Here is a 27,997-nt window from a genome sequence, read left to right as displayed (position 1 = left end):
TTTTGACTTCTACCCCTACTTGATCCAAACACGTGCTACAACAAACGAACAATAGTGAGAACTGAAAACTTTGTTAGACTCCGTGTCGACTTCGAAAAGATATATGTATAATTTATTGTTTAAGATAATGTATAATTTTACGCAATTTCAAATCTACTTTCAAGAAACTCCTGGTAAAGTTTACATTTATTATCACACTTGACACTGTTACGCTATGTAGTATTAAATATAACATTGTTGCAAACAGCATCAAAACTCTCATTGATTATTGAGTATAAAATGTGATAGCGGGATAATATGGACAACCAATTGACTTATATCTTTAGAAGTGAAATATTTGATGTTATCTTGTACCCCTGCGTGTCGTGTTTTAGTGAAGCGTGGGTACACGAAAGAAGGCGCTACTAGCGTTCCAATCCACAGTGAAGAACGACAGTAGAAACTAACACTTTACGACTCTCAGTTCAATCTGAGGGAAAGCTTTGACAATTTATTTTGTAAGAACGATATACTTAAAGCGCATTCTTTTTTTAAAATTTTTTTCTCAAGAGACACGGAATAAATGACATAAAAATCGGAAAATGAAGTTAACACACTATTAAGAAATTGTAGAGAAAGAACTGTATCCATTTTTATACGCTCTATGCGTATGACATAATTATTTATAAGCACAATCTTTTTTAAGAACGAGACTTTTTAATAACATTCGTTATAATATAATAGAAACAATTAATTGTTGACATTTTTGTTAAATTTCTAATAACACGGTGCCTATTTAAGCAAAAATATAATTATGTACATATTGATACAGCAGATTTAAGTAAAATTCGAGTCATTATAGTTACGTATCCTTACGTCTCTACCATGATATCGATTAAATATCTCTAAAAGCTATACAGAAATTTTTAAAAATCGAATAAGTTTATTGGATTTATTTTTTTATTTTTTAATTGAAATATGTCATTACGGTGTATAATATGGTAACATTGCACTTCAAAAATCTTCGTTAATACAGTTAAATGCCGAATACTTATTAACTAGAGAATACATTTGCTAATTTCACAATTTTTCTAACCTTTACCTGACAATGGTTGCGATCACAGTTGGGACGTTTCGTTACAACGATGCGAAAAATTATTATGCATCGTTTTAATTATCATGGCAGACTTGATTTCTCAATTTGTTATCTATATTGGACATTATAAGGCAGAAGTTTAGAAGTATATCAATCTGGTGGTATTCACAGCAAATTTAAAGAAAATCCAATCGGCATGTTCTTTAGATATCACTCATACCGTTATACCCTATCGTGCGTCCGAACCATGTCCTTGAAAGGAAGAGAGTGAACGCTTTCTAGACGAACGCGAGGCCTCGAGATGATTAGGCCACGAACAATACTCCAGGTGATTTTCCAGGCAATCGATCAGACCATCATATGTACTAATGACGCCTCGGAGGTAACGTGATTTATGACACGCATGGCCATTGAGAACACGATAGACACAGAAAATAGAAAAGATTGTTAGAATTGTTGAAAGAAATCGTTCTAAATGATAAGTCTCTACTCAAAAATAGCCTCTTGTGTCCGAAAGCAGGCGTCATAAAATTACCCACGAAAGATCTCGCGTTTTTGTTCCTTCGGACGGAACACGCAAGATTTTTTTGTCATTAACACCTTTATAAGTATGTAAATTCAGTTAAGCTTGCCACTTCCTCGTTCAGAAATATTCAAATTGAATTACCAAATAGTATATATTTGTATGTTAGTACATGTGTTTCTAGTAATACACGTATATAGAAAATTTGTAAATATTTACCAAAGCAAGCTTCTTTTAATTACGAGCACCTTTTTTAGAAACATCCTTTTTTTATTCTTTTATTTGTTTTTAAGAAAGAATTTTGTATTTTAATAAAATTATTGGTGAATTAATCTTTTTTAAAGAAAAGTTAATAATATGTATTTTATAGTTTTGTACTGTTGGAACAACAGCGAATAATATATACCAATTGCATATCGATATTCGTTTACATCATTCATCTCATATCTACATTTATGCGAGCAACACGCATCGCACGTATTAATCGAAAGATAAATTGCAATTTAAAAGATAGGATGCATTTGTATTTCTATTGAATAAATCAAACTGTAATAAATCCATAAAATAATTAAATAGTGAAATACGATGTTCAATTATGTTTGCCGCATGATAAAAAATCTTATGATACATTCATTGTTTCTTTGTACCTTTGCTAATTCTTCGTATATTATGATTTCTTCAGTGAATTTCAAATACAATTAACTATATTTCACTGCAATTTAAATAACTTTAAGTTATTAACATATGTACATTCTACGGTTTATTTTATAAATATTACGGATCAATAAGTATTATTATTATCACTGTATATAAAGTATGTCCATTTAATAAAAAGAAATCTGACGATAAAGTCATTATAGATTAGAGAAAAATTAATGCGACAATTAATATTTTCCTTCTTTCGACAATTAAAATAACAGTAAATTATCAATCAACAATTCCATCGGTAGTCTTTGTTAAAAGTGAGAGTTGAATCGATTAAGAATAAATTCAAGCTATACTATCTCTCTCACGCTCCATTTCGATGGGTCCTTTACCCCAAATCTTCCGATTTTTTGTGTACGGAATAAGGCCTACCAAAAACCCAGAAATAACAATCCATCCACCAGCTAAACAAAAAGACAAGTCCCACGAATTTGTTACGTCAAATATCCAACCAGCCAGTGGTGGACCAAGAAGATTTCCTATACCTTGACAAAGTAAACTAAGGCCGTAGGCAGTGGTGAATCTCTCTAGAGGTATCAACTCTACCAATATAACAGGAGTAAAGCTAAAGCTACTCGCGAAAAAGAGACCGAACGCTGCCGAGGTGACCATCAGCAGATTATAATAAGGAGTTAACGTTGACATTAAAATCGTTGCCACGCCGCAAGCAACTAGACACCAAGTGTAGGTTTTACTAACATTCATCCAAGGCTGATCTCCTGCCCATCCAAGACCAATCTGAAAACAATACAAAGTAACTACATTGTAAAATAGTTAATAAAATAGTTACATCCATGTCTCTGTAAAATAATTTGCAGATAAAACGAATCATACCATTCCAATCGTATTAGTAATGCCGATAATACTAAGGAGATTCGCAGCATCAGACTCGATGTAACTGTTTCTGGTAAGATGCTCGGCAAGATAAAAGTAAGGCACGATAAACCAAGTGAACAGCAAGATCGTTGACAGTGAGAGGAATAAAAAGTGCAGTTCCAGGAACATTGAAAAGTCCATCATACCTTTCAGTAAATCTACTAATTCGCTGTACCATTTCTGGAAATAAAAGATTAGAATAGGTGTTATATTACAGGCTATAACGATAGTAAGACTATTTATTATTATTATTTATTTCGATTTTTATCTTACCTCTTCGTTTTCTTTGGCTAACGTAGTCATACTATTCCTATAAATATCAGGACAACTACTGGCCCTTAATCTGTATTTGTGCAAATTAAGAGCAGCACCACGATACATGACCGAGTTCCTGTGAACTCTAATATCTTTAAAATGGTGAGTATTGGTATTAAATTGTCTTCTTAACCACGGCAGAGAATCCGTTCTGACGACTCCACAACTAAGATCCGCTATGCGTTGTTTAGAAATCGATTTTGATTTTCGTCCTTCGCTCATCTAAAACATTATATAATAATGTAAAAAGAAATAAAATTTGTCGTTGCTTTTTGTTTTCGCTATATCGGACAGAATTAAATGATTTTACTTACTGCATACTCAAATTCTTTGATCAAGAGAGGATTGGCTTCTTCTGATTCTTTTTTAGATATTTTTTTCGTTATGTGATTCTTTATGGTGTTGCATGCAGATCCTGAGTGAATATTATTCGTTGCGTGCGAATTGTCATGTTTTGATTCGTCAGGTGCTTGTTTGATCCTTTCAATTAAAACGAATAATATTACTATAATTCAATATTGATCTTTTGTTATATCTTTTACTCGTGACGATATCGGAAGATATTAAATATGACAGAGAGACAAAAAAAAAAAAATGAAATAAAAATAGTAGTACATATCGATCAAATTTGAAACCTCATAGACATTGTGACGACACTCTTATTGCCGACTTCTCCAGTGGAATCTTGTAGCATTTTATCCGAATAACTTCTACATGATAGAAGGTTGGGATAGTTCTCCAAAATGACCTTATACAGTCTCGGGTTACTGGAAAGCGATTCTAATACTTCCACGGGCACCTGCAATATTCGAAAGTACAAATTTTCTTTCTAATTAATTTTTTAACCTTTGTGTTTTTATCTATACGAAGCACAACTCTGTCTTCTAACCATATTAATGTAAAAATTCCTAATGTACTATGTATCAATTTATATTTACTTATCAAATTACCAATATAAAAAATAAAAATTCATTTCTACTGCTTCGATGTCAGTGGTATTTCATTAGAATATTAGAAAAAGAATATCAAAGAACAAAGAATTTCATTATTATTCATCGTGGAATCTCTCGGAGAGCAATTGCAGGATTCTTTTCATTCCGTATTTATCCAGGTCAGCTTCTCACCTTTTCATTGTGCTTTACGAAAGTAGGTAGATTAACCACGCTTCTAAATCTAATATCCCCGTTCGCCGTCTGTGGACCGTCCGTGGTGGTGCTGAGAATCTGTAACAAATACTCCGGCGTATGTCCGCTCTTTAGCATCCTTCTCAATTCCTCGATCCCAGGAAACTCGTCTGCAGGGCTGATACTGGATCTATCGCATTCGGACTTGGTCGTCGACTTTTTCGGGGTTGCACCGTTCTGCTTTTCCTGTTCCAAGATCCACCATTCAGGGTCGCGCATTACCGTACCACAAACGATCATGTTGAAGAAGGTGCCTGCTAGCAGCAAGCAAGTGCCTCTCCAGCCATATTCCTCGATGAAGTACGTGGTCATGGGTGCGTACAGAAAGGTACCGATCCCTGTGCCACAGGCGCCCAATCCTACAGCTAGGGTTCGCTTCTTATCGAACCAATACGCGATGCTCACGACCGCAGTGACGTAACACAAACCCAAACCTAGACCAGCGATGACTCCAAAAGTCAAATACATTACCTCGATGGAATTGCTAAAAGAGCTCAACACGAAGCCTATTCCTGAGATCAGGCCACCTACGATGGTCATACTCCTACATCCGTAACGATCTACCAAGGCCGACATTATAGGACCGGACAAAAGCGGTACAGCCATAAAAAGAGAACCTATCCAGGCTGTTTTCGACTTAGACGCACCGAATTCTTTGAGGAATTCGATGTACAAAAGGCCGAAACTGAAGGACACTCCGTCGGCTATCATGGAGATGACCAAAGAAGCCAATACGACCACCCAACCCCATCCACCATCTGGCACTTTAGGTTTCCTTTTTCCCTTGTTGGTTAATTCGTCCTCTAAAGTGCTATCGGAATCGATAGAATCCCTCGTGTCGTCTCTGTAGCCAGGATTAGGGATGATTATCGGCCTTGTCTCCGAATATCTGCAATTGTTGGATCCCTCGTTTTCTTGGAATAGGCGCAACTCGTTGGGTAACGGGGTTGCTAATATTAACTCGATTTTATTGACAGGGGTAGGTCCTATCGTAAGATTCGGCGAGGCCAGGAAACTATTGCCAATAGGAGTAGGTGGTGCTCTGTCCTCCGTGCAATCCGTTCCAGGACTCAGTAGATCGATCTTGTCCTCTATATCGTCGGTCAAACTCAGATCCTTGCTTTTGCCAATTTCCGGAGATGTCGTTAAGAAAGTGTCCTTATCGGGTGACAGCGATTCCACGCTTCGATCGATGGTATGAGCTGGTGTAGACTGAAGAAGTCTTTCGTCCGCCAAACTACTGAGGTCTTCGGTGTTCCCGGAATCTGGATCGATCTCTGAATATTTCGTAGACGAGGCGACGCTTTGGGAACGAGACAAATCGATCGTATCGTGCGTTTCTGGATCTGGTGTGCCGCACGGTGTGCTTGGAAATACCGTTGGACTGCCATTTTGCCAGCCAACGATGGGCGCCTTTCTCGCCAAACGATAATTCGAATTTGTTTGATCTCTCTGATAGCTGTTCGATCGTGGATAATAATTTGGATCTCTTGCGGTTAGTCCGTCTCTTTTGATCAAGTTCGTCGAGCCGTTGTTGCGAATATCGTTATTGTTGTTCCAATTGCAGGCAGATTTGTGAGGTACCTGTTGCACGTTGAGTTGATTCGTTGGTTTTAATAGCAGGTTCTCGTTACGATCGGTCATCGTTGTTATTCTAAATGTAGGTGCTGGCCGAGTGGATCCAACGTCGGGGCCAGCCCTTCAGCCTCTGGATCTCGCTCGGGAAAGATCGTTCACGCCCCTCACCTACCATAAGGACTTTCCGGTCGACCTTGGAAAAGTCACTAAACGTCGGTCGCCTCAGCATGCACGCTCCGTCTTCTTGCTTCTCCTGTGGAAACATCCGCTTTCAATAATATAGGAAAAGGATTATAAATTAGATTATAAATTATATATATATATAAAATAGATTATAAATTATAAATTATGATATTCTTGATTACGCTATCGAATAATTATTAAAAATTTAAATCGGTATAGTTAAATAATGTTTGTACAAAGTTAAATTACCGGACAGGTATTAATCGATTAATTAATTTTTATCAATTTTTATATATCGTTTCTCTGATCATTTCTTTATCGTTCTATGATAAAATACTTGAAAATTTCTTTTTCAAATAAAATCTTGGGATATTTGTTCTAAATTAATTAATAAATAAACGATCATATTTTAATGTTCAATTATTATAAAACATAAAAGAATACATCTTGTTATTTCCAAAAAGATACAAGCCGTTTACATATAAATTATAGGCGTATCTTATTTTACGTGCGTTCTGATCTTAGAATTACATCTACGTAGGAATTTGTAAGTTTTTTAAAAGCTGCAAAAATACAAAATTTTGTTTATTCTTTTAAAAAGTATTATATTCTTTGTATCATAAAATATGGGTAACGATCATGTCAGAATTATAAACACACTGTAGCGAATAAAATATGCTAAGATATAAGACGAGAGTTAAAAGGAAACATTAAAGTGTAAAAATTATAAAATAAATCAAACATTCCTCATTAACGTGTACTAAGAAGAACTACACACTAACGTGTGCAGGAGTAAAAAAGAAGTGGCGTAAAACAAGGAAGTTCTAATAAAAGCGGGGAAAAAATAAAAGTGAAGTAATTAGCAACGATGATAAAAAAGAAAGAGCTGTTTACTCACCATTGAGGTAATGTAAGATGATATATAGGCGTGCATGCGTGTCTCGGTACAGGAACGTGCATACGACACTGAACGGTGTGAGCAAGTATAAAGAAATCGATAGAAAAAGAGATGGACCATATTTGCGATCAACCATTAAGTGATTAAGTGATTAAGTTAACTAATTATATATGCTAAAACAAGCAAAGCGTGCGTATTCGATTAAAGAATTCAAAGAAGCTGGGAAAAGAAAACAATTAGTAGTCAGTGTAAAAGCAGAAAATATAAATTTCTGAAACAAGATAAAAGGAATTAGAAAAATAATTATTAAATATCTTCAGCAAAGTATCACATCTACCACATGCATGATTCCAGATATATATTAATGTTACCTTAAACTGCAATGTTAATAAAAACAAGAAATATATCTAAAAAAACACACATTTTATGTAAGATCAATACTTAAACGTCATTAACTATCAATGGCAAAAATTGTTAATACACGTAAATTAAATTTTTCCATTATACATTCTGCCTAATTAAATTACTTCTTCACTTTTAACACGCAAATATAAATGGAACAGTCTCGGTCTATATTAACGACTCGTCACTTCTATATACACTTTCCTATTCTATTCCATTTTCCATATCCCACGATTTGAATGTATTCTCCGATTAAGAAGAATGTTTGTGCCCCGTAATCGCAAGTTTGTTCTCTTGCGCTCTTATCTCATTCCTCTAAAGAAACAATGGGGAAACGACGTATGTACGATTAGAGGGCATTTATGCGAGGCGTCCTCTATTATTTAATCGCTTTTCTTTCTTGGAAATAAAATCTCCTTTTCAAGTGCCGTGTGATCATACATCAAATCATTGAATAGCGACATTCATCGGTGTCTTACTGTTAGGACTATAAACCCACTTAAGCCCATACACACTGTTTTCTCGGTTGCTTTTATGGTTCCATACAACAAAAAAAAAAAAAAAAAAAAAAAAAAAGAAAGACGATGACTTATAAGATAAGTAACAGATATTTCACCGCGAATATTAGTTATTATTGCAACTGCATTAAAGAAAAAAAAGGAGGAAGAAGGATAGTTTCAACATACAGGGTGATTCTAAAGTCTAGTACAATTAAAAAAGACACGATCGCCTATATAAAAATAAGTTAAAAATATAGAATACGATAGTTTCATATGTCGTAAAACACGATTTTAGAAATTTGTCCTTTTTATCTTATATTTTCGACTTATTTTTATAGGAGAAATCACGTGTCCTTTTCGACTGAACCATAATTTTGGAATCACCCTGTATACTTACACTGCATCATACATATATCATTGTACATACGATATAACGCTATACATAGCGCATTAACTAAATATATTAAATACTAGTACGTTATATTATTTATTACATTGAATGTACATTATATAACACACCATGTACATGTTGTTCATACAGCCCTGGCTGTATTTAAGTTCTCATATATCCATATTTCTATCCTGCTTTATACTGACTCTTGAAACGTAATTACTTTGATCACTGACCAATTTTACGATCTCGCTAATGATCCTACAATACGATTCATAAGCTTAATTTGACTAACACGTAGGAGCATTATCCTAAAACGCTCTATCAATTATCACCTATATAAATACGAGAAGGTTGACTTTAGTGCTAAGAACATGTCCGGAGTCTGATAAAGTCTCGGTAATGAATCACCTGTTTAAGCAGGTTTAACCTTTACTTTGACAGGCTTCAACTATACGTAATTCATTTTTCCACCTAATTCGCATTTTTTCTTTTCGGAGAATTCTCTTCCATGAAGTATCTTGTTAAATTGTAACTCGTTCGAAGATGACAAAAGTGCGGAGAAAACCGAGACGCCCTCTGCCAAAAAGCTAAAGCAATATATCCAGTAGATGGACACGATCCAATAATAACACGCAGTTTCGTAACTATCGATTCGAAAGATAACTTTCAGAAATTATATTCTTTGTTTCCTCAAGTTTAAATATTTCTTTTATAATAATAATTATTGTTTTAGATAACGATAATAACAATAATTGCAACGATAAATTATATTACAATTTATATTATTAACTATAAAAATAATAATAATTATTATTATTTACTAGACTATTATTACTATGCATTATTACGCATTTATGGTAAATTCAGAGATACTAGTATAGTACTGGTTGTGATATTTAGTTGGGAAAACATATTTCGCCCAGGATTCCATTGCTTTATATTTATAAAAATATAAATTTGCATTAACATTTGCGATTATTTATTTACAGTATTTATATCCAATTATTTATGCAAAGGATTTTTCTAGTTAAGTTTTACATTGATTTTGGCAAATTCTGAGAGAGGATTATTCGAAGAGAATTATGTCACTGGGTCAGTAGGTAAAGCTAGTAGTATTAGTAAATTCTTATAATCGAGAAGCGACCATCGAACGTGAACTCAAGCACATGATTTATAGGTTTACGAAAGAATCGATACGATTCCAGGTTATTTTAGATACATTTACCCTTTTCGTTCTTCCCACTATAGTACTTTCCATTAACGTATGAGCCTTGAAGTTCTAATGCAGACTCAGTAAATTCTTTCTATTTGTAACACTTTTATTTCAATTATAACTATAACAGATATATTTTATATTACCATGATTTAACTTAAACTTCATTTCGGTATTAAAGTATGTTATTGTTGATGCGAGAAATCGTGCGTACTAACAAAGATTTTTTTTCATATTTTTAGCAAGCTTTAAGGTTATATTTATTTGTAGAAAAACATAATTAGGTCGAATATGATCCAAGGGATCTGATAGAGTTAGACAAACTAGCATAAATCCATTCTAAATTATTATAATTGCTCCTATGAACTAAAGATATCAGACGAGGGTTAACTTTGATAATTACGAAATAATTAATGTGACGTCACAATTTTAATATCATAATAGGAAATGAAATTTTGGAAATTCTTGTCTGCCCAACATCGAGGATTTCTTTGTCTTCCGGTGATTTACTATCCGCACGATATATGGTTTATCTTATTTCCAAAAGCCAGAAACACCCAGAAACAGTCACAATCGTATAACAACAGAAATAAAGTAGTATCTGATGACACAGATCAATCCTGTACATGTAATCTCTCAAGTAATTCTACTTGAACTCTATATTTCATTCAACAAAGCGACGAGCGATGGCAAATATTTAAAGAGATAATAAGATCTTTCGAAACTGCAAAGAATGAGAGCTATCGATATCGAAAAATATCTTTTTTGTAATCACAAGAAGTTTCTGTTAATATTTTAACATAGAAACGTAAAAAAACGTATAAAAAATTTTTCTCGGTATCGTAAATTAATTTATTAACGTTTTTGTTTAAATATTATAGAATTTCATGCAAAGTTTCAGACGATCGATTGTTCTTTTGACTTGGCGCGAGCCTTCACCTGCAAGGTGTGGCCGCAGCTTTAAGGTTATCTTATCAGAAAGGAAATCCAAGACCGATATTATTAAACAGCACGCGATGGGTCTTTAATCGCCTCTGTACTTGTTCATAATTGCTACTGGACTGTTTTCATATACTTGCAACACGAAATTAGGGCAAATGTAAGGTATCGCTTCTTGCATTTCCTCGTTGCTTTGTTCTGTAAAATGTGAATCAACGATAAGAAAAATAAATCGTTAGATATTCTAAATATCAGAAGCCCTTAAATATCTATAGAAATGTATAAATGATATTTATACATTTTTAGAAGATAACAAACTTTTCGATCTTTTTCCCTTGAAGAAAGAAATATTTGATTTCCTATTTCCTAGGAATAATATCGTTACTTCTTTTCCTACATATTTATCACGCAAGATGTTCAAATAGATACAAAATACTAAAAATAAAATAGTATCGCTAAAAACAAAAATGTTTTCGAATACCATACGCATTGAATATTACGTTGTTTAGCTCAAGGAATAACTCAACTTTCTTCTGGCATTAAGAAGATTAGGTCACGAGTATATACGTATACGTATATATATGTATTTTTGCAGGAATACGCACAGGATGATTCAGGAGCGCCAAAGGTGGGTGATCGGGGGGAGTCACCATGACAACCGCCATGGTCGATTCCAACCGTCTACCATCCGTCAGAAGAAAATAAACAAGCGGGATCATGCACTGTTGCGATTCATTTGCCAATTAAAATCAATAGCGTTGAATATCGATGATAATTCATGACTTTTCGTGCACGCGAAGCCTGATCGATTTGCTCGATTTTTAGTCATCCACGTTATATTAGATCGTTAATCGCTGAACGAACAAACTCTAAGATACAACATTATCGTTCCATAAATATCATAATGTTAATATTTACGTTATTAATCTGTTATTATTATACTCGTGTTGCAACACTTCACTAAGTATTGTTTTTTATTATTGGTGAATAAACATAGTTAATTGAAAAAGCTGGCGTTTTACGTAAAGTGTTTGATATCGATTTGAAGATTACCCATCACAGATTTTGATATTTGATGCCTCGGATATTAAAATCACGCTAATGGTAGGATGAAATTTCATTATAATATATCTTTTCTTATTATGAAAATGATACAATAAGGTGAGAGGGAGAGCTAAAGTTGCAATTAACTTTTTCGTATATTATTATTTTAATATTGTTATATTATTGATATTAAATAAGAAATAGATAGCTATTGTTTATGGTGATTGTAATGATATTAAAATTTTATTATTATAAATAATATTAAAATGAAACTCGTAGAGAACATAATTTATAGAACACCTCTAATAAATCGTTAGAATTAGATTCGTAATCAATAATTGCTTAATACATTTGCACACATTTTTTCACAAATAAGAAGCAATTATCAATGTAAAAGGAGTTTAATATCATTTGCATAAATATATATTAAACAACATAAAAATAAATTAGAATTTTATCATATATTTGTGAAACGATTGGTCATTAGATTTCACGGGGGAAAAAAATTAAGGTATTGAAACGAGGAAGATTTATCGAGGTGAATAATTATTTATAAGAGTTCTAGAGTTCTACGTCATATGTATTATTCAGATATGCAGATCAGTACCATTCCGGTTTAATTATCTTGAATGCATTGGTGAAAGCAACATTAAGCTATCGCGCGCAGCACGCGAATGTCAATGTCTGTTATTGTTGGTAGGTTACTTTTATGACGTAATTTTAGCTTAACATGCAGATTGTTAGAAACATAAACGCTTACATAACTATATGACACGCCAGGGTCCAGATTTTCACTTGTAAACCTGCCAAAAGGACATTGACCTTAGACTTACATATGGTTTTCACTTCACTAATTCTTTTTCTAAATCTTTCAAATTTGTACATAATAAAATACCTACATACTAAATTAATTAACCCACTGTCGACGAAAACAATATTTGGAATGTTGATCGATGGTCGTAAATAACTTAAAGCATACACGTCTCTGGAAGTTATAGATTTTCGGTACATATATATATATATATATATATATATAACATAACCTGTTCGCATTAAGCTCATAATACGACTTTCAGGCTAGTATATATGTACCTGCGATGTAAACATAATATAGATCACATTTTCAACACTTATTGAGAAATATAATTTTGTCTTCATGGAACAAGTGAATATTTAGCGTTATGAAATCGATATCATCGTATAATAGTGAAAGTAACGTGACATTTTACCAGATATAAGGAAAATGTAGGTCAAAGAAATGAAATTCTAACCAGTGGCTTAAGCTAAGAATAAGAAAAACGATATGTAATGTCAAGCAAAGCTTATTTTCTCCTTATCTAAATATTTTCTGACAGAAAAATTCGCCTCTTATCGAAAACAAAAATAAAGAACAATGCCCCTGCTGATAACATGAAATTAAATGATATCCGATCATTCAATTTACAAATGCCTGTCAATTAAGTTTGACATATCAAAGGAATGCTTTTGTTAAAAAGTGCGTATTATAATGTAATAAATATTATTTTTTATTTTTATCATAATTATGGTATTGCTTTCAGAAAGAATTTCAAATAATTTTTAATAAAAGTTTTACATGCTAATAATAATTTCAAGCAGTAAAATACACCTATATTATACGAAAAATAAAACTTTTTAATTAAATGCGATAGATTTTTTTATCTTAAGTCAATGATAATTCAGAAATTTTCGCGAATTATGAAAATTCTCGAGACATTTAACACATCGATTTTAGCAAAATCAAAATGTCATACAATTTTATCGTCTTTACAACTTGTTTCGTTCTTATTACAAATCTTAATTCGATTATGTATTAACAAAAGAATATTACAAATTTTGTAAACGTGATAGTAGAAAAAATTATGGATTCAATAATATTGGCATTTATAATATCGATATTTTTTTATATAGAGCATTCGAATTTCAATTTTTGCCTTCTTCAAGCTACATATTCTTAAAGACGTGTCCTCATGCATATTTCATGTAAATCAATAAACAATGATTAAATGAACAAATAAGAATTAAAAAACATTATGACGTCTCTGTGCTTTTATAGAATGAAAAGAAAATTGATAACTAGTAACTTAGACATAACGAAATGTAATTTTGTTTTTCGTTTTGTAGTTAAGTGTACTTGTTTTGTAGTTTTGTTACTTTGTTTTTCATCCATACGTTTGCTACTTTGATATTAATAATATATAAAGGTATCTAACAACAGAAATTCATGCAAGTATGTATAACAATTTTCCAATTGTCAACTCACCCACGAGGAGTCTTCCTAGTTTTTCGGTGTTTTCGCGGTGTTTTCGTTTCTTCTGAAAACGAGCTGTCAGAAAATCGCCGAAATCACTAGAAGATTTACTGGTTAAAGATCCAACCGTATAATTTTTCTCGCTCGATACTCGATACCGTCTATCGTGCTTTGATGTCACAAACTGCGAATTTTTTCTTTATTGCATGTGCATAACCACTTCGAGTGAACGCGCCCTGAGTACTGAAACAGAGATGAACGCTGCTGCGTGTTCGTCCGTCATTGAAACGATTCCGAGTACACCTGTGACTGAAAGAGGGCGCAAGTCAGTTCCTTAACCACTTGCACGTAATATCGCAATCCATCTATTAAATTTAAAATAACAACGATAACGTCACCTGTGGTAAAGTACGTTAGAACCGTCTATGAATCCATACGATTATAGGGAATCCAATATAATAAAATGCAGATTTCTACATAAAGTCTATGAAATCAAAATGTATTCAATTAATATCAATATATCTTAATCTATACAAAATTTACAAAATGTTTGCAACTCGATATATTTTTAATATTTTTGAATTAGTTTTAAATGAACAACGTGTGGATGGTAAGTTATTGATTACAATCATTTGTTATTAAACGATTTAATTTAACGATGATACATGGATTGTAGCTTCATGAGATATATTAATGAATTTTTATAATAATAATTTACTTCGAGTAAAAATACTGGTGATATTAAATCGTGATTGTCTATTATAACATCAGAGATGTTATCTGTTGTATTTCATTTGAGCAACGAATGATTTTGTTATCGTCCATGATAGACAAGCTATTAGTAAAAATATCGATTAAAATATCATACATGCACGAGAGGATAGTATTAGAATATGAAAAAAGAGCAATTTGAAGTTGTGATTTACTTTTTATTTTATTTTAGTTTAAATAAGACTTTTATATTTTTGTACGTGTGAGTAGTATACGTTTATACGTGAATGTGTGTATGTATGTGTGCCTGAGTACGTGTAGCTGTGTGCACATATACACATTTATACAATTCAAAAATGGGTTGTTCTAATAAAGTCTAAAAAGGAGTCTTAACATAAGTCTCCATATTCCATTTACAATGGAACAATGTTGCTCGTAACTGTAGCAAAACCGTACTTTTAGCAGGATAATCGTGCGCATTAAGTTATCGAAAAATTCACTAAAAAAAAAAGAACTACGTTTAATGTAATTTTAAATTATTTTCAATTACAAGGAATAATGTTTTTGCTGCGATTAAAATGTAAAGATAATCACACAACGAAAATTGGTTACCGATAGTACTTTAGCTTAAAAGAAAATAAGAATAACAAATTCGCGATTATGTAATGAATCATATTATTTTCATAACTATAAGATAAAATTACGATACAAATATTTCGAAAATTATTTACGCTATACTTTGTTCTAACTTATAGGGTGCAATGAAAAGAAAACAATTGCTCACGAAAATCCAGACTACAAGTGATCACAAGGATCACTTTTGGACCACGTAGCAAGCAGCATTTGTAGTATGCTATGTTCTAAATATATGTGTACTATGTATAAAACTAAAAGAACGGTTCTGCTCTGAATTTTCCCTGTTTTACAGTTCAAAAGAAACTCTTAACGTGTTTGCGTCATGCCTTGAACCGAGCTTTTTCATCATTTTCATTGTTTCTTGTCTTTGCATAGACTTTAAGCCACTTTCAAACGTTCAAGCGATTGTTTCGAGGTTATCAACCATGGGTAATAGGATATCTTATTAATAAAGAGGTAGTGAGAACGTTCTTGGTTATCGAATAACAGTCAAGAAGAGAAATCTTCGAGAAGGAATTCAACGTTTACGACGCACTTGGTGCACGACACGCTTATCAGCGGATCAATCAAATTCTCAAAACCGTTCGCTATATGGAAACGTATCTTTATCATTCGTTCGAACAAAAACATTCGCTTCTTTAAAACGTTCGTAATATAGGTTAGATATAAGTTTTTGTTTCCGTTCGCGGCTATTATGGAAGTTCTCACTAGTTCCTTTACAAAAACTATTATCCCATACCTCACCTTAATAACTACTTAAACACTATGTGATGAAAAGTCGATCGGCCGAAGCGACCGTACGACCCGGGTTTGTATATTTGAAATGCAGTTTGTTTCCATAATAAAATATTACTTTATACATTTTGTAAACGCCCGTAAGGCCGCGTCTGCATAATCACGCTACTATAACGCGAGCACATGCACTGTAGAACTAGTTATTGTACCACGATGAAAGAATAAATTATTACTCGAATGGCAAAATGTGCCGATAGATTTATATATATATATTAAGACGCAAGACAAATGGTAATTCATAGATATCCGATTTTTTCCTTTTTTTTAAAATATCGGAGAATGGAATTTGTTTTGTATACTTGTCCGAAGAAAATACTTTGAAATTTTTGTGTCGTACGAAGGCCCCGTAAAAATTGGGAACTAACTTGTTTGAGTGTACGAACGATTTTCTAAAAAAATTGCTTATATCAAGGAATAACATGCACTTTGATTCGCGTTCCTTCTCTTCTTTTTTACGAATCTTAACGTTAATCTCCGATTTATTCTTACGACTCGATCGAACATCTAAAATAAAGAGTCGAAAAGTCGTAACCCATCAATTTTTAAGATTACTTAACATCTTAATAAATAACTTGCGAAGAATGGTAGTTACAATATCCGTGTACGACTATATGATGCCGTTAGGCTATAATATAATGTGACAGCAGTGCAAATAAATTGGAAATACCTGGTTAGAATCAATGTACACGCACGCACGCACGCACGCACGTATGCACACGCTATGACAACGGAGGTAACCTATTTATAGCTCGAAAATTTCATAAAATTCAGGTTCATCATCACAGAAAAGCTATATATATATACATATATGGCTATTTACATACGTGTCTTTAAGACCTTTCCATGCACAAATGTACACAAATCGAAAGGAAAAAAATGGTAACTAAATTGAAACGACTAATCGAGTTTTTATTTGGCTCGCGTTACTCGTTTAATCTCACTTTTCGTCTTTGTTCGATCGACAAAACTACAAAAGTAGGCATAACATTACGCTAAAAAGAACGTGAAGGCGACTTCTGGTTGTTTACATACGATTAGTAATAAAATCAACGAAACAGCGAAAACTGATAGACTTTAACATACGTTGCGTATATATTTCGTATGACTTATATTTACAGTGATATCTTCGGCGCTATGTGGAAATAACTTGTCAGATTTTTAAATGCAATCGAGTGAAAAAATTTACGCCGAAAGGAACGTTTTTTTTTTTTTTTTTTTTTTCGTTCTTCCATTATCTTTTCCTCGAGAACGCATGGTGAAAAAGTACAAGACGAATTTCGTTTTTAATCCTAGGAGGAATAAGAATGGTTGAATCACGTTTATCAAATTATCGCTTTTATTGTTTATCTATTATCCTGAGATTCAAACTTTTCTTAATTATCAATCACACTTGACGTTGAAACCGATTCGAAAAGTGTGTGCACTTTATTGCTAAAGCAAGCTTATTTCAATTTATACATTACTTTTATCGTGATATCGTCTATGACTAATCGTAAACTTCTGTTCCTCGTTACATATCGTTTTTTAACTATTTCAGCGATTAATAGTATTTCAAACTTTGTAAAATTAGCAACATTTTCGCCCTCACTTTTGCTCTAGCATCGTTGCTAGTACGATTATCCGAGACTGCCGAATACAAAGTGAATACGATATTCGTGTAAATATCATCGGATGTTAAATGACAAACAGCGATCGTACAGTGCTCGTTAATTCACCATTTGATCAGTTTACGTATCGAAGTATTTCTTTTCAGATCGTTCGTAATATAATCTTTGGATACTAACGATAGTTGTCCATCTTTCTTATTTGTACATTGGATCGATCGATTGTTCGTCGTTCGAACACGCGCGAAACTCAGAGGACATATAAATCCTTAATGAAAGAAGATGCCTCAAAAAACGTTATTTCTTCTTTTTTTTTTTATTTAGATAAATCACTTAACGCGCTAAACTGTTTAATTAACTTGTATATACGCTATTCTACGAAGGAACCACGAAAGTTCAATTGAATGTAAAATACGCGATAGGTTTACAGCGCAACGCGGGAAAAAGATACCGCTGTAAAACTAATTGCATAGCTGCTAATTGCAATTCCTTTTGGTTGGAAACGTTGCGTTTCCATAAATTCCGTTGAATCGATAACATAGATTACAGATCGATGTACATCGGTATTTCATTATCGATGATCGTATTATAGTTTCCTTAGAAACGATTAACGTGATCGGTCGCCGTCGTCCTTCAGACTCTGTTCACGTTTGCAAAATCTTCGTCAGTTTCCTCTTTCCTCGATCTGTGCAAACATTTCCGGTATAGGCTGATTAAAGGCATCGCCAGTAAAAGAACTCCGCTCAGCGCAATGAAGAAACCGGCTAAGTAGAACGACAAATCGTACGTTCCCGTGATATCGTAAAGCCATCCTGAAACAATGAAAATACGTTTTGCGTACTCAGGCATCGATATGTTTCGTAAGATGGGCGGTGCATTCGCCCGAATTTTCTCGGTTGTCGGACAATGGAAGTTTGGCCGTAATTACACGACGCTCAATCTGGGCCATGCAACTTTAAAGCTATTACGATCGTATAATTCGCATAGAGCACCCGAGGTAACACGGACAAAGTTACCGGTAATTTATACTGCTACCCTCTGACATTTTAGCGCAAACCAATTATTTTAAGTATTCGTAGGAATATAATCGTTTATCGTATCTATTATAAATACGTAAAGATATGTATTAAATTGCAATATATAATTGTACGACAGTAGAAATTATAATTTTGTTTACGAATCTGAGGAGAGCTTTGATCTAGCTTTAGGTCTTTTAATATAACAAATAATAAATAATAAGACATTTTTGAAATTAACATCTTAAAATTCATCGCTAATTTTCAAACAATGATTTTACTCTAATTAGTAAATCTTTTATTTTAAAACATTCTATTTATTTAATTACGCAGGATTGGTTTTACGCTACCCAGAATTGTAAATTATTACAATTTTGTCGTTAGTCGTTCCGTTTCGTGGAAAAATGAGCAACTCGTAACAAGAGCTTCTCCTTACCAGCCAACGGAGGACCCATAAGATTTGCAACACCCTGGACCAAGAGTAGAAGGCCATACGCGTTTGTGAATCTTTCCAGCGTGATCAGTTCGACGAGGATGATGCTGGTAAGACTGTAGTTCGCCCCGATGAATAATCCAAAAGCACCAGAGATCGCGCATAAGGCATAGTAATTACCAATTACCATGGGTATTAAAGCCGTCACCGCGCCACAAAATGCCATGCATACCGCATATACGATAGATGCGTTTACCCATGCTCTGTCGCCTGCCCAACCAAGCAGAATCTGAAAAATATTGTCCATTTTTAACACTTATAAAATTTCCACAAATGAAGTTTTAATAGAGAGAGAGAGAGAGAGAGAAAGAGAGAGATACGTTCAATTTTTCTTATAAAATTATTATTTCGAGTTCTAGGGTCGGGAGAATCGTAAAACGATTATACTTAAAAAAAAACACGTTGTTGACCGGTTATTTTATGTAAAGATTAACGCGCGCCACCGCCTGTTTTATGCAAAATCGAGCAACTTTTACTTTATGCGTGAAATCACGAGTTCACCCGTGACTGGTCAACGATGCGTTAACATCCTCTAACACGAAGTAAATATTTACAAAACTATAATTTTCTAGCTTCCAAAGCTGCAAATAAAATCGATGGCTCGAACGATTGTATTTATTTTATATATGCAAAAAATGTTACGAGTTTGAGGAGAGAATTGTCTGTAGGACACGAGTGATCTACGGTGCCTCTGACATACAATGTCTTAAGAATCGTATTTGACTTCGCTGAATTGACAAGGAACTATGTAACTTCTCAGAATTGTTTCTATGTTAATCGTACCGACGCAAGTCTGGTCTAACCCTTTCGCGTGACGCAAACTCGGGCTTAAAGAGAGTTTGCGATCAAACGAGATCAGAGAGGGTGAAAGGAACTAGATACGTCACTGATTGACCTAAGGCGGTATTGACGCGATACCAGACCTTCAAGAAGCTTTTTAGGTTGAACAAAAACGTTCGACCCTGCGTGGACGTTGCTCGTTTACACCAGAGAGCAAAGTTTCCAGAAAAATTCTTTCAAGTTTTTCGATCGTTAACGTTAACCGCAAAAAAGATAACGCGATAATTAGACTAGGTAAATCTAAATAAAAAATCAAATTTTTATGAAAAATATCGACCAAGATCAAAGACTATGAATTTTCAAGCTATTTAGACGCGTTTATCCGTTTACGTGTACATATGAGAAATTTCAATTTGCAGAACTATTTAAAGTACAAACGTCGCCGAAGATGCAGTGATAGATATAGATAATTACATAGTACGAATTATAACGCGTAACGCAAAATAATATGCAACGTTTTTACAAGCTTAACGGATAGACGCCGATCGATCGTTGCGTAAGATTCCAGTGGGGATTTAATTTCAAATATCATTTCGAAGCCGTACGAAGGTACGAAGGTACGAAGCGATTGCGAGACGCAAAATTTTCAAAAATTTCATAGACACGGGGAACAGCTGTTCTAGGAATGGATGTCTCGATGAATCGGTAGACGGAAATAACCATTCTTTATCGAGGGATAAATAACGGCGAGGCAAACTAATATCGGAACGCATAAAGGAAGAAAGTAACGGTGCAAAGGAGAACCCGCCGAACAATGAACATCGATATTTGAAATTATCGACATGTTGGTTCGTGCGACGAGATAATATTAAGTAACGCGTCGTCGTTGTTAGATTTTCACGTTTAAAGCATCCACGATTGTTGCGTTTTCACAATAACAACTGTTACCGTAAAATTCCGATTAAACGTAAGAGGAAGTGAAAAGAATAAGCATCGTTTGCAACTATTGGAATTTCAAATTGTTTGACATACATCGATAAATATCGTTATACGTATTTGAAATAGCCTTCGAATAGATAAATTGATATTGCGCGTTAAAATCGTGCGATGGTTGTGCCATACTTGTCCGACATTTAGACAACGATCGATTCCGAATAACGTGCAAATATCGAGTCGTAACGACAACTAATTACTCGGTACTAATTGTTCGAAGGCAAACTGGGTCATCGACTTGCCGAAACTTGGAAAACGAAATTTCGTCCCTTGGGAAATTTTTATTTTCATCGAGAAAGATTTCGAACGTTTCGCTCGACGAACAAAGCCCAAGGCGTTACAAAATTTAGGTTTGCACGTAAACTAGTTGGTTCACTTACGAAAAAAAAAAAAAAAAGAAAAGTTGGAATAAGAAAGGTCGTGTGTTAAATACATTACAACTCTATATTTAATCGCTACTGAATTTGAATTATTCGAGTAAAAATATTTTATCTCGCGATAACGAGTTACTAAAATGGTAATTTCTGATCGTCGATAAAAATTGATAGGAAGAAGAAAGAACGGTAAATTATCGGATCGCTCCGTATATAAGACTCGGTATATAAAGATATTCTAAGAAATTGATTAACAAAGAATATATTAATAGCCGATGAATGTACCTTCTACTTTGCAACGAAAGAAAAACGTTGCTCGCGGTTCGATGGAAAATTCGAAATAGTCGTTAAATTCAGGATCGAAGATCATTCTTACCTCTCCAGCCATGTTGGTTATTCCTATGACCGATATTAAAATGGATGCGTCGGTTTCGCTAAAGCCCATCTCGATTGCGTTGTCCGTCAAATAGACGTAGGGCACGTCGTACCAGGTATGTAGAAGGAAATTGCTAATGGCGAACAGCAAGAAACGCGAATCAGCGAAATGAGAAAAATCAAGCATATCGACGATGAGGTCCCAAAATTCCCAGAGACCGGCGTACCAGACGAGTTTGGTTTTAGCTATGGTGGTCATCGAGTTCCTATAAATATCCGGACAACTGGATGCTCTGAGTCGATATCGATTTATATTCAACATAGCGCCTCTATACGTAAGGCTCTGCCTATGCACTCTGATATCCTTCAAATAGGCAGTGGGTAGCCTCCTGGTATGCTCGAGAGTGCTGGATCTTCTCAACGAGCTATCCAGATTGATCTTCTTCAACCACCACAATCGCCAAGCGGCGTCCGTTTGCTGTCGAAGAGTTTGCTCGTCGTTGGGCAAGACCTTGTCCTTGTTTTCCTCGCTCTTCAACTCGGACAAAGAGCTCGGCGTGGGCACGAATCTGGCCGAAGGTGTGCTCAGCTGATCGTGAAGCGGCCCGGAATCGCTGAAGCTCCTCGAGGAGATGAGCAGACTCGGATAATTTTGCAGTAACACGTTGTACACGTTTTTACGAGTACTAAGTAGTTCCAATACCTCCAACGGTACCTTTTCGCCGTTCTTCACGAACGTGGGTAAGCTTACCAGACTGGAAAATAGCTTTTCACCGTCCTCCTCCTCTTCCTCTTGAGTCCGAAGATTCTCCATGATCGTGAGAGTGTTGAGCGAACTATTCGCGGAGAACGAGTCCACGCTCGAGCTCTGTATCCTGGTCCTCTTTTTCTCGCGATTTTTCCGTCTCTCCTCGGTCTTCGCTTTCGCTCTGGTGGTGGTCCATTCGAGATCCCTCATAAGACAGCCGCAGACAGCCAGATTGAAGAACAGACCGGCCAATATCAGCGTGGTTCCCCGCCAGCCGTATTCGGCCAGCAGATACTGCGTAAGCGGGGCAAAGATGAACGTTCCTATACCGCTACCGCAGACGGACAAACCTGTCGCGAAAGATCTCTTCTTATCGAAATAGTAAGCGACGATCACCACGGCGGCCACGAAACACAAAGACAAACCGAAGCCAGCGAGAATTCCGAAAGTGAATATCAGAACCTCCATGGAATTGGCGAAAGAACTTATAACGAAACCGGTCGTCGCTAGGATACTGCCCGCTATAGAAACTTTTCGACAACCGTATCTGTCCGTGAGGAAACTGGCCACGGGGCCGGACAACAACGGCATCGCCATGAACAAGCTACCGATCCAGGCCGTCTTCGATTTCCCTTCGCCGAAATAGTTGAGGAATTCCACGTAGATCACGCCGAACGAGAACGTAATACCGTCGGCTATGAGGTTAACCATGAAGGAAGCTGCGACGACCACCCATCCCCAACCGCCATCGGGTGGTGTAGCCTCGCACAATTGCCCCAAGCTGGAATTATCCTCGGAACTGCTGGTGGTCGACGGTGGTAGCGAAGGGCTCGATTGCGGCCTCTTCTCCCGGCACTGCTGCTTCTTCGAGTCTTTGTTAAATTGCACATGATGTTGTTGCTTCTCCTCCCGCGGCGATTTCCCGTTGACTAACTTCTCGGTACTCTTCTCGGACGGCGAACGATTCTTCGACAGGATCTTCGTCGGAGAGCCGAAAATCGAACTACGCTCTACGAAAACGCTCTTACGCTTCTGCGGGCTGGCAACGTTGTCCTTGTACAAACTGTCAGGCTTTTTCACCGAGTTCTGCGATTCTTTCGATTCTCTCAATTCGTGCCTAGCTTCCTGCCGGATCTTCGAGCCAGGCTCGTTGTAAGCATCGAACGTCTTCTCCAAACAATTTCGTATCTCCTCGTCCTTGTCGATCGCCGCATCATTCACGTAGCTCTGATCGTTCAAGATCTTTGATCGTTCCTCGGTGAGAATTCCGATCTGATCGGAATTTTTTCTCAATCGTGACGCGTTCTTCACCAAAGAATTTAATTCCGACGAGGTCGCGTCGCTAGCTTTTCGCGACTCCGTTTTACGCGGCGTTTCCTGAGGAGTCCTGTTTACGGAAGAACGTCTTTTCTCGATCAACAACTCTTCATCGCTTTTTCGTGCTATCACCTCGGCGTTTCTCGAGTCACCACGCGATCCACCGGTACCGTTCTCCTCCTCTTTGTTATCGCTCTCTGTCTCGATCGTGTTGCTCGATTGAGTCAGCTTCTCCTCGCCATTGAACTTGGCCCACTCGGCCATGATGATGGTACCAAGAACAAGGAGGACTCTGCTGTTTAAGCGCAGTCCTCGAACGGCCGACGCAACGACATCGAACCTATTCTTCCTTCTCGTTTAACGATTCAACTACCTCTCTCTTTCGTTTCTCGTTTCGTCGATCTCCGTGTAAATTAGATCAAACATATACCCCGTTTTTCTTCCTCTTCTTATCCTTTTATATCCTCTCCCTTTTCGTACCACTTAAAAACACGCGCGTCGCTAGAAAAAAAGTCATATCGCGGTTAAATTTGATCGCGATTCGCGCGATCGATTCAAAACTGATCTAGTTTCGTCCTTGATTTAAACAATGGTAAACCGGGCCACTCGTAGAGCTGCCTAGTAAACTGACGGCGTAACGGCAACAACGACGCTGACGATCTGCACGAATTCTTAAAGTTCTTCGTTGTACGCTGGTGAATCGCATCTGGGCCGCCACCATCGCAAACGTGGCCCAGGATGCAGGATGCTTTCCTTCTTCTCGGGCCCTGGTTAATCGGGACCGCCTCCTCCTCCGCGAAACGATCGTCAACCCAGGCACCCATACGGCGAACGGTACTGCTTCGGCTCTTGCGGTGTATTCTGCGATCGAAATATACATACGTTACTTTATGCCACGTGTTATCGGTGGTGCATCGTGACGTTTATTACCCAACATTCGCGGGACCAATGGTTAAAAAAGTCTAAGGGATTCGCTTCGGAGATACGCGAGAAATTTCCATTCGTACGTAATATTTTTCTTACGTCCGATGTATTACGGTGTGCGATATTTTAATATCAATTTGATATTTATAAATATGATATTACTTCGTAATATTCATTTGCTAAGAATTCGGACGAAGAGCATCGTTTTTCACGAGTTAGTCGGAGTATTCACTCCGCGATTCAACTTGTTCGTATTGGTATTTGTTGTTCCGATTTCTGATATCATAAACAGAGCTTTTAATATTACGGGCATTCGTTTTGTAGTTGCAACGTTGCTCGTTGTTAATCACACAGGTTTAAAGAAAATTTAGCTAATTCTTCGCGTCCTACCCAATGTTTTTGTTCAAACGAATTTCCATAAATCGCGAACGAGATCGATCCGTGGAAGGATAACAACTGGAAAAGTAATTTTAACTGGTTTATCTGTGTTTCGTCTGAATTAATTTTACGCGTTTTCTGTATTCGCTGATAGTTGATGAATCGATAGTTAATTGGAAAGTACAGAAATCGTAATATTCTGCTTCACTTTAGACGAATGGTAAAGATGTTAAAATCCGCAAAGTATAGAAACAATAGCGCGCTCCTTCGTCTTAGACGGAGGATATCGATCGTAAAGGTGTTAAAATCTGGTTCTAACTTGGCACGACTTTACAACAGTCTCTATTATATGTTTAATCTCATCGATAGCTCTAAAAAAGAGATTTAGGTTTAATCCAATTTAATCGAAAAGAATCGTTCGAAGCAGCCTGTTAATTTTTATGATATTTTGCCAATTTCCGTTACAGGGAACGCGATGATCCGTAAATAAAACGAAAGACTCGGAAACCACGAGTCGAATAGAACATATCATTATTAATCCGTATATGTCTATAACGGTCGTTATGACGCGAGAAATGTTTTATTTTAATCCATAAATCAATAAATGGAGAACTCGGAGAAGGGAATCGTGCATCCATTAATTACACTTTATTATTCGATAAAACTTATTTTTCCGTCCATGTCCTTCGTCCACCGTGTTTACAGAAAGTTCCAAAGTATCTTGGTACGAATGAATATCCTTATAATGCCCAACGTCGCTTTAATTATTAATAGAAATATTCTATATCTCTCTCGAGATTACGTCGTATTTATGTACATTCTAAATTTTACTGTGACACGCGCACAAGCACACACCAAGATTTATAAAAGTCTCTAAACTGTAAATACATTACTCGCTTCGATGGATGATCAAAGGGATGTGTTCATTTAGCCAATTATTTATATATCACGTACTCCAAAATCAGATTCTAAATGAAATATTTACAAACTTTTCGAGAATAGAACGCAACTCTAACATCATCAGCAACTAACGACGTTATTTTGACTTTAAAAAATTCAATTTCTTGCCGAATATCTAAATTTTAGTTTTATAGTATACCAACATCTCCAAAAGTATCGCTAAATATTTCTTCCGATAACAAACTCGTATCCACTCGTCTAATTATCTCTAACAACGGTATTACAACTGTATAATTTTAAACAACTACTGCAACTTTAAAAGAGGTACGAGTTTCTCGGCAATTGAGAAATTGAGAAATTGAGAAATTGAGAAATTCATACGCTTCGAGATTCGCTACGTTTTTCACGTATACGTATACGTAGATACTACTCGTTGCAGAACTCCATCGTCGTTTCAATAGACCAATTTCACGCTCGATTATATTTGTCAAGCGCTGCTTACATTAATCACAGATTCGTTCATTCCCGAACGAGTATCGATCGGCATTCTCCGTTCCTCGAGTTGGTACTAGGCATGGAAAATAAGGATGCAACGTTTAAAGTACCTTTACCGAACTAAAGCTCGTCGTACAAACACGATACAAGGACTCTTCGTATAAACGTTCGTTTCATCTGACCTTGTTTTCAAGTTGCGCCCATTTTTATGCTGTATCAATTGTTCGGGCCGCCTTCGCAGACGTTACTATGTATTACGCTTGATACGCGAAGAAACGAACATTGATTGCTAATACCCAAACGAGATCAGCCACGTTGATTAATTCGTGACGAAAGTAATCGAACTGCGACCATAGTTGCAACCGAGAAATAGGGTCAACCAGCGTCAGTTACATTACAAGATACTTTTTTATTATTCTTAATATACCTGTAATCTTTTGATCCTTTTCTACTAATCTTTTAATCCGTGTTTCTACTACTAGTATTATTAATGTGCAATTAATTCCAAAGAGATATCTCTGATGTAGATCTAAGTGGATCGAATAATATTAAATATTCTTCTTAATTTGGAAAGTAGAACCATCTTCGTAAGTTATCTTTCAATTTCTTTTCGTAACTGGCTTTTTATTTATTATTATTATTTCAGTTAAATATCAACAGGGAGGAGACCTTCCAGTAGCTGGATCTTCCGATTGTACGACGTGACCCAATTTGATATTAATAACTCTACATTTTAATTAGTCCTTCGTATACGTCATCGGTAAATAATTATTTACAGCTAATAATCATTTGCGATATTAGAAAATAATTTTTAAAAATTTCTCGCTTCTCGATATCGTTATATATCTAAATAATACAGCTTCTTCGTAAATCTGTACGTCTTACGTTTATTTCGTTAAATAAATAATTTCTAACAAAAATAGCAGTACAAGGTGGTATACTTTATTTTCGGCATCCTGGCCGTAAAAGGAACTCGATTCACGATTATTTTCCCTATTGCCTTGTATCATCACTTACTTACGCATTTACGCGCACAAGCTTATTTCACCCTTACTTTTCCATTATCTATCTAACTATTAACTGTTTCTAGTATATTGCTTCTAAAATTCATGGAACGTTATTTAGCGAGTTTAAGCGATTCTATTTTCCAAAATTGTATAAATTCTATCCAATGACTACTATAAAGCTCATATCAAATAACGGAGTAACGTGTGATCCTTTTACAGTTCAAACAAGATACATTTATCAATTGTTAAATAAATCTTCAAAAATATTCACGTATGTACCCGTCTCTTTTCGTCTTGACAAACCGTCTTACTTATTAATCGGCAATTGACAGAAAGAGAAAGAGAAAGAGAGA

General features: G+C 35.5%; 2 protein-coding genes across 5 annotated transcripts in view; both read right to left on the bottom strand.

Annotated features, from left to right (window-relative positions):
- Positions 1-85: 85 nt before the first annotated feature.
- On the bottom strand, positions 86-14,401 carry LOC132904635 (uncharacterized). Of its 2 annotated transcripts, XM_060955295.1 has the most exons (8): positions 14,111-14,401; positions 12,590-12,632; positions 4,619-6,509; positions 4,130-4,293; positions 3,809-3,974; positions 3,453-3,716; positions 3,138-3,359; positions 86-3,041 (listed from the first exon to the last, which is right to left on the bottom strand). In XM_060955295.1, exons 3-8 carry the CDS (start codon positions 6,320-6,322, stop codon positions 2,589-2,591), a joined length of 2,973 nt encoding a protein of 990 aa, XP_060811278.1. In that variant the 5' UTR covers positions 6,323-6,509; positions 12,590-12,632; positions 14,111-14,401; the 3' UTR covers positions 86-2,588. The 2 variants fall into 2 exon arrangements, with proteins under 2 accessions (XP_060811278.1, XP_060811277.1); XM_060955294.1 differs by lacking the exon at positions 12,590-12,632.
- A 605-nt stretch (positions 14,402-15,006) lies between these two features.
- Positions 15,007-27,997, bottom strand: part of LOC132904636 (uncharacterized) — a 31,797-nt gene continuing 18,806 nt past the window's right edge. For all 3 annotated transcript variants that reach the window (XM_060955296.1, XM_060955297.1, XM_060955298.1), the window contains exons 2-4: positions 21,877-24,801; positions 19,297-19,582; positions 15,007-18,656 (exon numbers count right to left, since the gene is read on the bottom strand). In XM_060955296.1, the coding sequence (XP_060811279.1) occupies positions 18,478-18,656; positions 19,297-19,582; positions 21,877-24,204 (2,793 nt within the window). In that variant the 5' untranslated portion in view covers positions 24,205-24,801 and the 3' untranslated portion in view covers positions 15,007-18,477. The remainder of the gene's footprint in view (positions 18,657-19,296; positions 19,583-21,876; positions 24,802-27,997) is intronic.

The sequence above is a fragment of the Bombus pascuorum genome, chromosome 2, assembly GCF_905332965.1.
Source record: "Bombus pascuorum chromosome 2, iyBomPasc1.1, whole genome shotgun sequence".
In the NCBI taxonomy this organism is placed as follows: Eukaryota; Metazoa; Arthropoda; class Insecta; order Hymenoptera; family Apidae; genus Bombus; species Bombus pascuorum.
This window is presented reverse-complemented; position numbering and strand designations above follow the sequence as displayed.